Consider the following 17,426-nt stretch of genomic DNA (forward strand, 5'->3'; position numbering starts at 1 on the left):
AATAGTCTGGAATAAAACCCTTGACCTTGTTCTTTTGCAGGTACCTCTTGAATTGCTTTCATGTCCATGAGAGCTGAAATTTGTTTTTGTGCCTCTGCCCTTTGATTTTGTGGCAGGTTTGGCATGCCTCTCATTTTTGGAAGGGTGTGAAAGTGGAACCTGTAGCCTCTGTCTATAATGTCCAGAATCCATTTGTCTTTTGTAACAATATGCCAGTTTTTTGAGAATAATGTCAGTTTTCCGCCCAAAGGTGCTGCCATTAAAGCTTTGCTTGGCAGGTGTGGGGGGAAGTCATTGTGTCTGTTTTCTAAAAGACTGTGATCTATCTTCTCCACCTCTTGGGGTTGATGCTTGCTCTGAAAAATCCTTGAGGTTGCCCTCTACCCCTTGGACGCCCCTTTGAGGTTTGTCCGTGGCTGGAAAGGACCAATTTTTTGAAGGCCAGTTTCTGCTGAAACGTGGAGGCTGTACCTGCAGGAAATCTTTCACTGTTTGCATTGATTTCGCTTTTTCCTCCATTTTCTTTAGCACCTCCTCTGCTTTAACATCAAACAATACATCTTTTTGAAGAGGTGCATCTAATAATCTAGCTTTGACATGATCTGGTAAGGTTTGCTCTTTGAGCCAAGCATGCCTACGTATAACAGACCCCGTAACAGCAGCTCTACATGAGGCCTCTAAAGCATCAAAACCACACTGCAACGTATGTTTACCCACTTGCTCTGCACCATGCAACAAATCCTGCAACTCTTTTAAATCTGGTTGTTCTGGTTGTGTCATCTTGTTTTTCAGCTGAGCTATCAAAAACTGTTGATACTTTAACATATGGAACTGACAGTTTAATGCCCTCATGGTTAAAGTGGCCGAGGTGTACACCTTTTTCCCCCACCTTTCTAAAGATCTGGAATCTCTCTCTGAAGGTAATGGGTTTTTAGCAGTAGAGGCCTTAATTCCCTTGGGACCCTGTGAAATAGTTTCTGGGTCAGCAGTATGGCTTTTATATAGGAACTGGTGAGAATCAGGAACCCGGTAATACCTGTCTGGTTTAACAGGAGCTGGAGGCAAAGAATCAGGATTAAGGCTGGCTTCTGTGTACACATCATCCAATATATCTAAAACAGGAGGGATAGCCAGAGGCCTATGCTGGGGGAGCAGAAGAAATTCCCTGAGCCTTTTCTTGGAATCTCAGTAATCTTGGCCTTCCCAGTGAAAGTGTTCCCTCAATGTATGCAGGGTTTCCCCAAAAGAGAAGTCCTCAGGGGGGGAGACCGAGGGAATAGACTCCTCTGCATCAGAGTCTTCGAATGGAGAATAGGCACAATCCTGGTCCTCAGATAGTTCTGAGGTAATAGAAGCTTGATCTGAGGAAGGGTAGTCTTCCTCTAATCTGGGTGTTTTGTCAGAGGGGGGGTTGAGAACCCCTGATAAGAGTAATCAAATCCTCAGCCATTTTAAGCATCTGTTTTTTAGGCATGGTGCCTTGAGAGGGTGTCTGAGGAACCTGTTTTTTGGTTTTCATGGCTGTTTTAGATTTAGTGAAGGCTTTAATAGAGAAGGAGGAAGGCCTGAAGACCCCTTGAGAAATGGCAGGCCTGTCTAAATTCTGAGTTTCCCCGCCAGGAGTGGCGTCGGTATCTGTAGTAGGAATGGGGGCCAAGCAGCCTGCGACCTCGGGTACTGAAGACACTAGTAATGCATTGTCATCGGTACTCAGGGGCTGCGTAGGCGCCTCGCTGAGTACTGGAGAACCGGTAGTCGGCCTTAGCGTGGTATCAGTAGGTGGTGCGGACCTCGTATGTCGGTCCTTATCTTTGCGGTTTTTGCTCAAAACTGGAGTCTGAGTATCCGACGACATAATATAATTAAATTCTTTGCCAAAAAAGTGAAGGGCGAACTCCGCCCGACGCTTAATAGTGCGTTTGTTGAATCTAGCACAAAAACGGCAGGCCGAGACGTCGTGGTCTGGGCCTAAGCAAGGTATACAGTAAGAGTGGAAATCCTTATGTGGTATTTGCTTCCCACATGAAATGCAATTATTAACTTTGTCTGACATCGGTCTGAGGCAAGAAAAGTTTCCCCAACGGGGTACTTAGCTTTCAAGAAGACTTCGGCTGAAATACTTTCGTAAATCTCAGGAGCTGGCTGACCGGCACTTGTGAAATGCTTCTGCTTCGGGCACCGCGTGACAAGAAAGACTGAAGAAAATGGCGTCGGCTGCCTCTTTTATACCCCTGCCGCACTGACGTCAGGGAGGAAGCGACGACAACCGACGCCGGACCTAGACTTTGGAATTCGGCCGACCGAGAACCCGCCTGATGGCAGGATAACCCCATCTGTTATGACTGCAGCTGTATGCACGATGAACATTGGATCTTACATGATCCATTCCATTGACTTCAGCCTCATGACTGGCTAGCCCAAAAAGTGAGGTACAGCTGTCCACTGTACATTGGAAGTTCCCTGGATGCAAGTTCTTCTTTCCCTGGAACAATTCCCCCCTTCAGCCTGTGAGGATCTGGGGTTTAAAAGTTGGAGATATATGTAGCAGATGTTTCTTCTTCAACAAAGAAGGAATCTGAGACCTTGATCTTTGAAGTTTATTTGTTCCTTCAGGCCTCTGCAGTCCTTCAATATGAACTGAGTGGGTCAAAATGATGAGGGCACTGGTTAAAGTGGAGATTGAGTTGGGCATCCTCTCTTCCTTCTCTCTTCTTTAATGGCTATTTCCCTAGACCCTGTCTCTAGGACCAAGTCTTTTAGAGTCAACTGTTTTTCTGCAACTCCTTCACTGGCACTGATGGCTTCTTCCACAACAGTAACTTTAACATCACACCTTTCAGAACAGAGGATTATTAGTAGCTACGTTATCAGCAGGTTGGAACCAATTTTGACCCAAAAGCCATATAAGGAAAAAAGACATTACGTTGCTATAAAGAATTCAGACAAAACTGCATGAAAGATCCAAGCTCTGGAGGGAAAGGACAATTACCAGGTGTTACGAAAACTATGGCTTTGCTCATCTGAAGTTGGAAGAGACAGGAGAGATACAATATTGGTATACAAGACATTTTAGGGAGATGTGACGGGTCATTCTGCATAGGAAGAACAGCAAAGAAAGGAGAAGGCACAGGCAGCAGACTGCAGGAACTGAATACTCCCTTCACAGAGAGGGATGTGAACCAATGGAATGGACTACCAGAATGTGTGGTGGACAGAAAATCTACAGAAGTATGGCACAATGGGAAAAAAAATGTAAGGCAAGGTGATGATAGAGAAGATGTGGAATGTTAAAGCATGTTAAGGTACTTAAAAGGGAAGAATACATAATGTTTAATGTCTCCTGTCATGAAACTAATGTAATATAACCATTTGTTGTAGTTACTATAGCAAGGGATCCATCTTATCATCTAGTAGACTGTGGCAAGTCAAGTCATTTCTATCTGTTCTTTAAAAAGAATGAAGTTCATGATGTATTTTTTACTCAGATGTCATTCACTATTGCCTTCCTCTTGGCTAACATGAATAGTGCTTTTTGTCTACAGTATTAATTAACATCTATTTTACATGCTCTAATTTGTCAGCATCCAACCAGCTTTATTCTTTCTTAAAGTCATTTTTATTTTGTTCAACATCTAATAAAATTTCTATTTTAGGCTGCTTACTTGCCACCAGTAACATCACAGCAGTTATCAAAAACAATCACATCAAGACTGCTATTAGCTTCTGAGGAATCATATCTGCTATGTGTAAGCTAATAGCAGAAGGATAGCCAGTTGATCTGCTGAATGCAATTACTCCAAATGCTGTTTGGTAGAATACAAATTGTTGAAACCCACTTTCAGGAATCATTGAGAATTGCATTCTCCACTGTTGGGCAATCATGCAGTTGGCGTACATGTAAGTCAGAGAGGTCTCATCCTATATGATGGGTGCAGGAGTGCTTGACTCCTGCACAAAAATGAAAAAAAAAAGTTTATTTTTTGCTGAAAGTATTTTTTTAGCAATTTGTATTCCACAGAACTGCATTCAGAGCAAATGCATTAAGTAAACTGACATGATTCCTGACATAAGATGCATTAAAGATGAGAATATGCAATATATTATGTAAGAATGTGGAGTTTTCAATCCAAGAATATCAAGTGTTTCCCTGCAGACTTCTCTATCAGAAAGACAGGGTGAGCAAATTGGTATGACTAAGGAAATTTTTTTTTGAGCCATGGCACAGAATCGTAATTGCCTAGATATAGTAAAGCCTTGCTGAGTGCAATTATGGTGGCTGCCAAAAAAAGCAATTGCTAGGAAATGGAAATCAAAGTCTAAACAACTGTACTAGAAGCAGTAAACATAGTAACAGAAATAAACAACTGGAAATAAGATCTTCAGAAAAGGGTAGGATCAAATTACATAGACAAAAACTGGGAATTGTTGGAACAATACATGCAGACGAGGAATAAGGTTTAAAAGAAGGCAGGATTTGAATGAGCTATGTATGACTGACAGCGACTAGGTATATTAAGTGATGTGTAATGTTTGCAACTAAAATTATGCCAATAAGGTTTGTTTTCATTTATATAAATGTATGGTTGCCTATTTCATAAGTGATAATTTAATAGATGTTTCTTGTTGAATTAAAAAAAAATTATATATATATATATATATATATATATATATATATATATATATATATATATGACACACACACACACACACACACACACATATATATATATATATATATATATATATATATAGATATAGATATAGATATATATATATATAGATATATATACCTATTTCAAATGTTATTGGGCAACTTTTCATTCCAGGAAAAAAAATCAGTCCAATAAAAGTTATTGTTGGAATGAAAACTTACAAAATAAAATCTGTTCTTACTGGAGATACAGACCAAGATTTTTTTATGTTTTCGCACTGTATAGCTTGAGAACTGGTGATTGTTTTAGCCAATATTTGCACTGTTAATTCAATATATTACTAAAAGTCTCTGGAGACTATATTAACTGAAAATAAATCTACATGATCTTATTGCTTCTCAACTTAATTCAGTCTAATTCAAATCCATGGCAATGAAACTGGGCTGCTCTAATAGCAGATAGTTCAAAATCCTCCAAAATTTATCAATATGCACGATCACTGAAAGCAGTAGTTTGCAGAAATCAGAACAAGAGAGAAGCATTTTCATTATATATACAGTTAATGAACCTCTCAAATGTTCAGTGTTTTGGTCAGTTTTTCCAAATAAGAATAATTTTAAAAGAGAGTATTTGTATTTGTGAGCATACCTATGTCAATAACAGTCAATTATTCTGGGATTTTAAAATGTGTAGATACTGCAAATATAGAGTAAGCACACATTTCTTTTTAGTTTTCAGTAAAACTGAGTTTTCCAAAAGCCTGGGTTCCATAGTATACACGTATAAGGCCCTGACAATGATCTAAAAAGTCTGAATATGGTGACTCAAGTTCTGAAACAGCTGAGTGTAGGTGTGTGTGTGGGGGGGGATGAGTGGCTTTGACTGGCTCAAACATACTGCTGGGGGGGGTGAAGCTAAAGCTTGAATAATACCAATAGTCTGAGATTGGGGGACATCAGCTTGGTGTCCCAAGCAAGTGACAGAAGCCCTCAGCAGCATGAGTGTGACAGCACCCACACATATGTAAGGGGGGGGGACAGGATGTGATGTGCGTTCATGTCAGCCACCTAGGAATACAGTAAGGACATTTTAGAAACATTCTCACTACCTGTAACCAATGTGACGTAGGTTGCAAGAGACGGGAGGAGGGCAATTTAGTTCTCTGGCTTGAGGAATGTGTAGTGTCAGTTTAAGAAAATGAGAATGGTCTTAGAAAAAATGACTCAGTCTGAGGGGCATATGCCAGACCATCAAGATATTGGGATAAAGGCACACACATTCAGGAGTGAAAAGAAGAATGGGCATCAAGGGGGGCACAAGATCCTTCTATGGCTGCCTAACTGAATCCTCCTCCAGTCAATTCTTGCTTGATGAAGTGCAATGGTTGGGGGGAGGCCCTTGCATAAAGACTGAAGAGACTGTCTGATGGTCGGCAGGCATGAAATGAAAAACCATGTCAAAAAAATTCACTGTATAATAAATAATGGCAATACTGCATATAAAAAGTGTTATGCGACCCCAGTGGAAATATCTAGATACATTTTATATAACTGATTTGTATGTACATTAGATATTGCCTTACCTGATGCACATATTCATCCATAGTGCATGGCATGTCAAAATTTACAACCAGTTTCACATTCATCAAGTCCAGCCCCCTTCCAAGTACTCCTGTGCTGACTACTACTTCATATTCTCCTTGAAGCAGTCCCTGAAAGAGAAAAACAACAGTAAGTCAAATTCTCTAAAATGCAAATAATGTACAAACTTTCTATTATTTAATAATGCAAGGCACACTAACCTGCAGTATCCTATTCCTTTCGTACTGTGGTTTATCTGAGTGAATTGACACAGCTTTAAGGCCAGTGATCTTTTCAGCTGCCTCACTAAGAAGATCTGCTCCAAGTTTACAACCCACAAACACCAACACCGGAGGATGAAATAGCTTGTTGTCCTGCAAACATTACCATATTAATTAATATGTAGAAACACATTCTATTCTACACATGTAGAAATGCTACAAGTATTTAAATTAAAGGGAGGACGGAAGCCTTTCTTCTTTTAGCCTGAGCAGACTTAAGCTAGCTCCAAAATAAAGTTGTTAGTATTTACTGGAAACAAAAATGTAAATACCAATTCTTAATAAAACAGTTGATGGTGGCTATATTTATTCAGTTGTTAGTTAAGTGAACTGGTCAGAGGACTATTTTCAGCTACAACCCAGTCCAGTCAAACTAAATTTAAGTCGCTTCAACAAAATATGTTAAGAAATTCAATAAAGTACAAAGCTGTACGAAACACAAAACAGAAAGCATATATAGACATGATACAATGGAACACCTATGACAGTAACATTACTCTGGTGTAAATGCTCTGGGAAGCAAGACACTATAATATATGATACATAGCTTCACAACTTGTACTAGAATCCCCCACCCCCCACAAAAACAAACACAAGCTATCATCTCTGTAACTAATGCAAATGGCTTAAACTGGGACAGAGAAAGATCTGACCCTCAAGTTCAGAGTGGTCCTGGCTAATCCAAAAGATGCTGAAACCCTTACAAAGAAGCAACAGTAAAGAAGCTAAAGCAGTTGCTAAAGTGAAAGAAAAACATTTTTAAGTGGGTAGAATGACTTAAAACACTCAAGCAATTGTCACCGTCATGCAAGCAGCAAAAAAATAAAAAATCTAAGATAGAGAGTACAATTTTCATGTGTTGAAATTTCTGTTTTCCCCCCTGCAGAAACGTACCTTATGTTTTTAGAATTTCACTCTTAGAAAGGAAGTTTGGAAAGGAAGAAGGACTGGGGGTTCGTACAGCACATGTATACTTGAAGGCTCCATCCAGCATCTCCCGTTTCTCTCTAATTTCATTTGGACTTTGTTCAGGTTTTCATTAATGCATTCAGGTCTATAGGATTTCATCTGGCCACGAGCAGTGGATACCTCCTGTTTGTGTTTTGGCTCTCTGCCGTTTGCAATTTCTGGGCTGAAGTGACGGTATTTGGATTATCTTTTGCACCATCATAGGTTCATAGGTTTATACTAGGCTATCTGCCCTAAGGCATTTATAAGCCTAGCCCAGAGTTTTTGTGGCTTACGCCACCCCTTATGTTAAAAAAATACTGTGCCCATTAGTTTGTTATGCCTCTGTCCAGCAGTGACACAGAGATGATTCTCGGGGTAAACCTACGATCTCCCATCCACCGGTCAAGATTTCTCTTGAACAGAGCCAGCGAGGTGCTCTGCCTCACATGGACCGGGATTTTATTCCACAACATAGGGAGTCTCTGGGTGACAAATCTATCCCTCCAGCATGTCCTATTTATATCCGTGCTAAGGTTTAAGTCGCTTGCTCTAGTGGATCTGGTAGATTTGGATTTTTTGAGGTGGAGCATGTCCATTAATTCCGGGTTGGACATGGCCTTGTATGTCAGGCATAGGTCACCTCTGAGCAGACGGTATGCGACTGAATAGAGCTGGAGTTTCTTCAGTCTGGCAGCATATGACAGATTTTGGAGTCCCTTTATCCTTTTGGTGAGGAACTTTTGGGGTCTCTCCAATTGCTGCAGGTGTTGGGTGAGATACATCCCGAATGGGGCATTGTACTCTATCATTGGTCTGATAAGTGAAGAGTACAGGGGAACAATGACCTCACTTGATCTGGATGTGAATCCCTTCATGATCAGGTGGGCAATGTAGAAGGTTTTTCTAACCACTTTAGCAATGTGAGTGTCAAAAGAAAGGCCACTGTCAGCCTGGGTCCCCAGGTCCCTGATAACCTCTTCTGTGCTTAGTGGATTGCCACCTATATGGTAGCTTAGTGTTACCTTGTTTTTCCCGAAGGGTATGACTATACATTATTTGGCATTTAACTTCAGGCCATAGCTCTGGCACCAGCTATCAGTTTCCGTGAGACTCCTCTGAAGGATATCTGTGTCCGATGTACTTTCCACTATGGCTCCCAGTTTGCAGTCATCTGCAAACTTTGTCAGCCATAGTCCTCCTATGTTAGCCTGTACTTCTGGGAAGTAGATGCCGAACAACAGGGGGCCAAGGCCTGAGCCCTGTGGGACACCACTTGTGACCGGCTTGGAGTCTGACATGGCGCCAGCTACTCTAACCCTGTGGGTTCTGTCCTTTAGCCAGTTTGCAACCCATCTTGTGACATATGGGTTTACATTTAAGCTGGTAGGTTTCTCTATAATACCCGAGTGGGGTATTGTGTTAAAAGCTTTTGCAAGGTCAAGGTAGGCTGTATGGACTGCCTTTCCCTCATCAATGGCCTTGGTGACTGTTTCGAAGAAGTCGACCAAGTTCAAAAGGCATGATCTGCCCTTGACAAAGCCAAACAGGGTCGGGTCCAATGTCTGCAAGTCCCCTATGTCTTTGTTTATGAGCTCCATTATGATCCTCTCCATAGCTTTGCAGACCAGGCTTGTTAAGCTTATGGGGCGGTAATTACCAGTGTCCGTAGAGGCACCGCCTTTGTGGAGTGGGACCACAGTTGCCGTACGCCACTCCTTGGGCACTTATCCTGTGGTAAGGCTAAGATTAAACAGCTGCCTTATGTGCGGGTTTAGTTCCTCATTGAGTTCGTGTAGCACACAGCCAGGGACACCATCCGGTCCCATTGATGCTGTGTTTTTAGCTTTAGAGAGAGCAGCTTTCATCTGCGCATTGGAGATGTCTGGGAGGCTGCACTCCGCTGGGATAGTTATCTCTCCTTTTGGGGGGGAGAGGGGGGTGAAGTTTGCACTGAACCTGCCTGTCAGTATGTTGGCAATGTCTGTGGGTTCAGTGATTTTTGTATCATTTTGGACTAATTCTGAGCATATCTGGGAGTTTCCACCCAGGTTTCTAACATAGCTGAAGAAGGTGAGGTGAGCCGTTTGTTCGTTTGGCAGAATAGTTACTCTTGGTTATCTCTGCAAACTTATTGGGGCAAGAATCTGGTTTGAACTAAACGTTTTCAGGTTCAGTTTGCATCAACGATCCAATTAACAGCTTATAAGACTTTCGCAGTTCCTTGACTACTGGTGAAAATATTTACAAATAGCTTATTCTGCGAGTTACATCATATATTTTTTGGGCCTTATTGATGCATGTTCTTGAGAGTATTTGTATGAACCGGTCTAGATTTCAGGTCAAGAGACGGGATTTGGAATGTGTGTGAACATTTAATTTACATAATAATATTGCAGCTCCTATATTTTTGGTGGTATTGCCATTTATAACTAGTTTATCAAGTGACTTATTTTTTGGTTACATGGGACCATGCTTTTCCCATCATTTGTGTGAAATGGTCTTAACTTTCAGGTCTGAAAAGATGGGAGTTGGACTGTGTGCAAACATCTATGTGAATTCTTGCTTGGCATCGACCCATTACTGTGAGTGTCACTATTTATAACATTGTCGGATCTAAACTGTGGTAAAGACTTGGATTAGAGGTTTGCAGTCTTACTGCTGAACACCTTTTTGTAGTTGCTAAATGTCCAATTATATTTGGTTCATAAAGAATATATATTTTGTGGTATATTTTAATATTTCTTTAGTTTTTCAAGGGTATACCCGTCACATTTTAGTACCCACCAGCCAACCCTCACTCTTCCCTCCACACTCAAACCACACCACCAACAGTATCCAACCACCACTCTCTCAAAAAATGCATTTCAGACTAGGAATTCTTTGTTTTACACTCACATACCTAATCTACATCACAACCATTCATACTAACATAACATTAGAAAACACTGCATTCCATATAACACATACTTACACAAAATCAAACACCCCCTCAGATTTCCCTATCATTGCCACATTATTTAAAGACAACTCAATACTACACAAATATAAGTTTCACATAACCACGTCTCACACTAGAAAAATATGACTTGGATCCAACACAGAAGTAACACACTATGAAATATATACTATTTATCACAAAGAAATTACTCACTTCAGGACCACTTAACACTCTACTACCAACCAAACAAACCTCTGACCTAACAATACTTAATATCAACACTAGCAGTATATCTAACAAACTTCCTGACCTACATGCATTTATAGCCCACTACTCCCAGACATACTAACCATTACTGAGACCTGGCTAAAACCAAACACCCAAGATGAGGAAATCCTTCCACCAGGCTATAATACATTAAGACACGATAGAGTAAGCAAGAAGAGAGGTGGAACTGCTATCCACTTTAAAAGTACACTCAACATAAAACCCCTACAAATCCCTTTACCTAAATTTCAAAATGCTGAACTCTTAGGCTCAGTCCTACACATAAACAACACCAAAAAAAATCAATATACTCTGCTGTTACATTCCCCCAGGAAATAACTCCCCCCACCACTGAAGAAATCCTACACTGGACTACAGGTGATCTTCCACAGGAAATCATCCTACTAGGTGACCTAAATACTGACTGGTTAGCGTGTAACTCTTAACAACCCCACTAACCACATTAATCTCTTTGGTTTTTCCCAACTCATCCAAGAACCCACTAGAATAGATAAAAAAAAAAAAAAAACAATCTATATGTCCAAGGAGTGCAGGATCCTTTCCCCTTTATTTTGAGGATTAGGGAAGAAGGTTGGCAAATGGAAAGATTGGTTGAGAGCCACAATGGACACCAATTTAGGCATAAAGGAAGGGTTACTCCTGAGGGAGACCCTGTCAGCACAAAAAATAATGAAGGGTTCTACAGCCATAAGTGCTTGTAGCTTAGACACTCTTCTAGCTGAAGTGATGGCCAGAAGCAAGGCTGTTTTCCAAGAGAGGAATTTTAACTCTGTTGATGCTGCAGGCTCAAGGGGGGAGGGGGCACTCTCCTTGGTGCCCTTAAGTTGTTTGCCCCTCTCAGGAACTGTTTGATGAGAGGGTGAGAGAAGAGAGGTGGCTCAGTGTTGTAATGAGCGGAGATGGCAGAGGCATGGATCTTAATGGAGGAGGAGTATAGGCCTCTGTGAAGTAGATCTGCTAGGTAATCCAGGATTAGAGGTAAGGAGGGCAGTGCTGTGTCCTCTCCTTTAGAATGACTCCAGGAACAATACATTTTCCACTTATCAGCATAGGATTTCCTTGTACTGGGTCTTCTGGCTTCAAGAATGACGTCCAGCACTTGCTTGCTTAGGCCGGTCACTGGGGTAGAATTCAAGGAATAAGCCAGACTGCAAGATTCAGGGTTTGCAGTTGAGGATGCAAGATCTGTCCCCCCTGCTGAGTGAGTAGGGTTGGGATCTGGGGTAGGTGCCAGGGTGGCACCGGTGACAGGCTGTGCAGTTAGTGGGTACCAGTGCTGGTGTGGCCAGTCTGGGGCAATCAGGATTGCCCTTGGTCTGTCCTGTCTTATCTTGAGTAATATTCTTGAGAGAAGAGGCAGGGGGGGGATGCATAAATTGAGAGGTTTACCCACTGGAAGGATAAGGCATCCACTTTCCAGGCCGTGCTGTGAGGTGTCCTGGTGCAGAATTTGCTGAGCTGGTAATTGTAGGGTGAGGAAAAGAGATCCATCTCTAGGGTCCCCTGTTGCTGAGTCAGAAGGTTGAAGGTGCTGGGCTCTAATTGCCACTCATGTGGGTCTAGTAGATTTCTGCTTAAGTCATCTGCCAATGAGTTTTGTTTGCCTGGCTGTAATTGAGCTTGCAGATCGACCTGCATGTCCAAGGCTGTGGTCCACAGGCCCATGGCTAGCCTGCAGAGTGGGTAAGAGTGGGCTCCCCCCTGCTTGTTGATGTACCACATAACTGTGGTGTTGTCTGTTTTTATTAGCAGGTGTCCTGGTGAGAGTAGGGATCTAAAAGCTGTCAGAGCATGCTGCACAGCTAGCATTTCTTTCTTGTTGATGTGCAGATGAAACTGACTTGGGCTCCAGTGGCCCTGAAGGCACTTGCTGTCCATGTGTGCCCTCCCCCACCAGGCATAGTCTGGTGCATCTGTGGTCAGGGTCTGGGCGGCATGAGGTTGAGTAAAGGGCAGTCCCTTGTTGTGGTTGCATGCTGCTGCCCACCAAAGAAACTGTGTCCTTAGACAGGGTGTGATAGGAATGACGGTTTCCAGGTCCTGAGAATGTTGGCACCAAAGACTTTTTAAGTACCATCAAAGTTTCCTCATATGCAGTCTGGTATATGGAATTAGTAGGATGCAAGAGGGCATCAACCCTAGGGCCTGCAGGATTTTCTTTGCAGATAGCTGGGTTCTGGTGGTCATTTGAGTAAAATAGTCCATTAGATAAGCTTGTTTTTCTGGAGTGAGGAATGCCATCTGGGATGCTGTGTCCAAGCTTGCTCCCAGGAATACAATCTTTTGAATGGGGACTAGTTTTGATTTATTTTCGTTGATGGTGTACCCCAGGGAGGTTAGTAGGGTTTTACAAATGTCAGGTGCTGCAACAGCATTTCCTGACTGTTTACCTGAATCAGGCAGTCGTCCAAGTACAGGTAAATTTGAATATTTCTCTGTCTGCAGTAAGCAATGGCTGGAGCCAGGCATTTTGTGAATACTCTGGGAGCAGTGGATAAGCCAAAGGGAAGTGCAGAGAACTGATAATGTATAGATCCTGCCCTGAAGTGAAGATATTTCCTGCATGACTCCCTTACAGGGATGTGCAGATAGGCTTCTTTTAAGTCTAGGGCGACTAACCAGGCATCTTTGGCTAGCATAGGCAGAAGCTGCTGCAGGGTGAGCATTCTGAATGTTGGTACTACCAGGAAAATGCTGAGAGTTGAAAGCTCTAGGATTGGGCGCCAAGTGCCCTCTTTTCTGGGTACCAGGAAAAGTCTGTAATAGAATCCTTGACTCATCTGTTCCGCAGGAACAGGTTGAATTGCCCTTATAGAGAGCAGGGATTGAACATGGTTTTGTGCCTCTGCCAACTGGTTTGGAGGAATGTCTAGGAACCCTTTTGGGGTTGGCAGTGAGTGGAAGTAGAATTTTTACTCCTGGGATACAATGTTGAGGACCTATCGGTCTTTGGTGATGGACATCCAGTTTTTTGCATAAAGGGCAAGTTTTCCTCCTAGCAGCACAAGCTGCTGGGCAGAGGTGGGGAGTGGAGTAGAGACGTCATTGTGGTGAGGTCTTACTGTAGGGAGGTGGCTTAGCACTCCCTGCTTTGGGGGTGGGGGGCACTCCATTGCTTGGATCTCTGCATACCCTGAGACTGTAGTCTGGGTGGTCTGTTTCCCCTGGGTCTAGTTTGAGATGGCCTGCAGGGGGATGGAAATGACCAGTGTTTCGAGGGACAATGCTTACTGAATCTACGAGGCTGCACTTGTAAGAATTCTTTAACTGTCTGCATAGATTTAGCTTTTTCTTCCATCTTTTTAAGAATATCTTCTGTTTTGGTGCCAAACAGATTGTCCTTGTTCAAAGGAGCGTCTAATAACTTTGATTTGACATGGTCTGGCAAGGTCTGCTCCTTAAGCCAAGCATGTCTTCTCAGTAGAGAACCAGCGACTGCTGCCCTGCAGGATGCTTCTAGGGCATCAAAGCCACACTACAATGTATGCTTGCTGACTTAGCTTGCAGAATGCGTAAGTTCCTGCAATTCTTTATTTTCTGCACAGTCTGTAAAGGTAGCTATTTTTTTGCTTAATAAGTTCCATAATATGTTGCTGATACTTCAGCATGTGAAACTGACAATTCAAGGCCCTGAGAGCAAGAGTTGCAGAAGTATATACTTTCTTACCCCATCTGTCCAAAGCTCTGGAATCCCTGTACGAAGGGGTGGGATTCTTAGCTGTAGTTGCCTTGATACCTTTAGGCCCCTGGGAAATGATCTCTGGGTCAGTAGAAGGATTTTTGAAAAGGAATTTATAAGAGTTAGGTACTCTGTAGTACCTCTCTGGTATCATGGAGCAGGGGGTAAAGTATCAGGAGTAAGACTGGATTCCATAAAGACATCATCCACAACTTCCAGGACTGGGGGTATTGCTAAAGGCCTATGTTGTGGCAAGTCTAGAAATTCTCTGAGTCTCTTTTTCGACTGAGGATAGTCTTGGCATTTCCAATGGAAATGCTCTCTTAAAGCATGTAAAGGTTTCACCAAAAGAAAATTCTTCTGCAGGAGAGGCAGAGGGAATGGATTCTTCTGCATCTGAATCCTCATAAGCAGATAAGGGCATGTCTTCATAGTCAGAAACCTCAGAGTTGTTGGACTCTTGGTCTGTTGAAGCTGCTGGGGACTGATCTCTTTTTCTCTTAGCAGGGGAAGGCTGACTTCCCCCTAATCAGCACAAGGTCTTCTGCCATTCTAAGCATTTTATGTTGTGGCAAGGGAGCAGGTGCATGTGCTTTGGTCATCGGTTTTCTAGGAATAACGCGTACTTTTTTTTTTTCCAAATAATTTTTTATTTTCCAAATAATATAATGTTTAACAATACAATCATCAATTAACAACTATTATAAACCTTTATATACAATATGTACAATTGACCTGAACAAAGGAGGGGAAAAAAATAATAAAATATATGAAATTAGTAACAAATATGTATAATATTCAATTAATAAAGTATAAAGTTACACATTAATTATTTAGGGTTCATTTTTAATGTCTCAATAAGAGTCAAAATTTTCCCAAGGATTGTTTGTCCATGTTTTAGGTGAAATGCTCGATTGCTTCACCTTGATTTCTAATGTTGCTGTTTTTTCCATCAATCTCAAGAATTCTTCCAGAGTAGGTTCTTGTCACCGCTACTATGGACCAAAGTAGATATAGATTTTTTTTATTCATTCCAATAGTATCATTAACATTTAAGAGGATTAAAGATTTGGTTAAAAGAAAGGCATCTGTGAATATAGCTTGGAGAAAAATAGTAATTTCTTCCCAGAATTTTTTTTATATTATAGCTTGGAGAAAAATAGTAATTTCATCCCATAATTTTTTTTATATTAATACAATCAAAAAATATATGAGACCAATCAGCTTTACAGTTTAAAGAACATCTCCAACAAATGGATTTATCAAGTGAATTGAATTTGGCTAGTTTATCAAGTGTAATAAATGCCCTGTGAGTATATTTCCATGTAAATATTTTCCATATTTGTAAATTAAATGTTAAGTTAACAGAACGTAAAAGATTTGCTTTACTCGCAATTGATAGATTAGTGTGATATCCTTCTGCTATGAAATTCCGATATCTTGCATTAGGGTTAGTTTTACATGTTATCAATATTTTGCATAATTTTAAAATTAGATTTGTCCAATTATAATTGTCATAAATAACTTCAGATATTAGATTTATCAAATTTGGACTTGTTTTATAAGGAGAATTAATAATTTTACTATTAAGATCCTTAACATATGGTAATATGCTTTGTAGTACCAACCAATCTGCTAATGGAATGTCATACTTATTCTGAATTTGTTGCAATGTCTAATACTACTTGATTCTCTATACAATGTTGTCAACAAGTGAAGTTTTTTCCACTCCCATGTAGTTAAGATAACATTATGAATTTTAATGAAGAAATTCTTTGTAGAGCTGAAGGGTATTATCAAGTCTAGCCAAATCTTAATACCAGTGCTAGTATATATAAATCTTCTGAATAAATTGTAAATATTATTTATATAATTTAAGTTTGTTGGTTTTGTTATATTATACTGAATATTAGCAGTCAATATGTGCCACATCTTATTATTTTGTTCACTTAATATACAATTTTTAATTATTTTATTTTCATTTAGAAAAATAATAGTGTGCCATGTTTTCCATGTTGAAGAATAATTAGGATCTATCCAATTAATGATATTTCTTAATATGGAAGCTTTTATGTACGATTCTAGATATGGAAGTTTAATTCCACCCATTTCCCAAGATCTAATATGATGCATATAAGCTATTCTATTTCTTTTTGGATACCAAAGAAAGTTTAATAGAATTATATTTATTTATCTCAAGATTTTCTTGTTAGGTACTATAGGAATAGCTTGTGCAATGTAATTAATTTTTGGAAGTATTGTTATTTTTATTTGTAATCTGTCTTCAAATCTCAAGAACATTTTATTCCAGCTTACTATTAACATTTTTATTTTATTAATTATGTTGCTATAATTTGTGGCTAATGTAGATTCCAAATTATCACATAGTGTTATTCCTAAATATTTTATTATGGGAACTTGTTTTCCTATCACACAATTTGTAGTTAAGGTAAATTCTCTCTTTTTATTCAAATGTATATAATTAGATTTTCCCTTGTTAAATCTAAGGCCGGAAATATGATAAAACTTTTCCACTATTTCATCTCATTTTTGTACTGATTTCTCAGAGACAGATAACGTGAGTAAAACATCATCAGCAAATAACAATTTTTTAATTGAGTTGACCATATACATCTATGCCTGATATATTAGAGTTATGGCGTACTAATGAGGCACATAATTCAATCCCTAAGGCAAACAGGATGGGAGACAACGGACATCCCTGCTTTGTACCTTTGGTTATTTCTATAGCCTTCGAGGTAAATGGCCCAAGTTTTACATAAGCCAAATTGTTTTTATAAATATTCTTTATTAGTGTAATAAAATTACTAAAAAATTCAAACAATTCTAAAGCCTTAAAAAGAAAATCCCAGTTCAATGAATCAAAGGCTTTTTCTAGATCCAAAGCTACTATTAGAGCTTCTTGGTTGTTTCTGTTTAGAAAATCTATGAGTGTTAGAATTCTTTGTATATTGTCATGTTTGTGTCTTTTATAAATGAATCCCTGTTTGATCCTCATTTATTATGCGTGTCAATGATTTTTTAATTCTACTAATA

General features: G+C 40.2%; 1 protein-coding gene across 1 annotated transcript in view; it reads right to left on the minus strand.

The window, feature by feature from the left end:
- DDX59 (DEAD-box helicase 59) overlaps nt 1-17,426 on the minus strand; it is a 257,991-nt gene that overhangs the window by 16,600 nt on the left and 223,965 nt on the right. Inside the window, exons 5-6 of the mRNA XM_044086047.1 lie at nt 6,454-6,606; nt 6,235-6,363 (exon numbers count right to left, since the gene is read on the minus strand). Coding sequence (XP_043941982.1) covers nt 6,235-6,363; nt 6,454-6,606 — 282 coding nt within the window. The remainder of the gene's footprint in view (nt 1-6,234; nt 6,364-6,453; nt 6,607-17,426) is intronic.

This window comes from Protopterus annectens, chromosome 10.part0, assembly GCF_019279795.1.
Source record: "Protopterus annectens isolate FY-2018-M chromosome 10.part0, PAN1.0, whole genome shotgun sequence".
Classification (NCBI taxonomy): Eukaryota; Metazoa; Chordata; order Ceratodontiformes; family Protopteridae; genus Protopterus; species Protopterus annectens.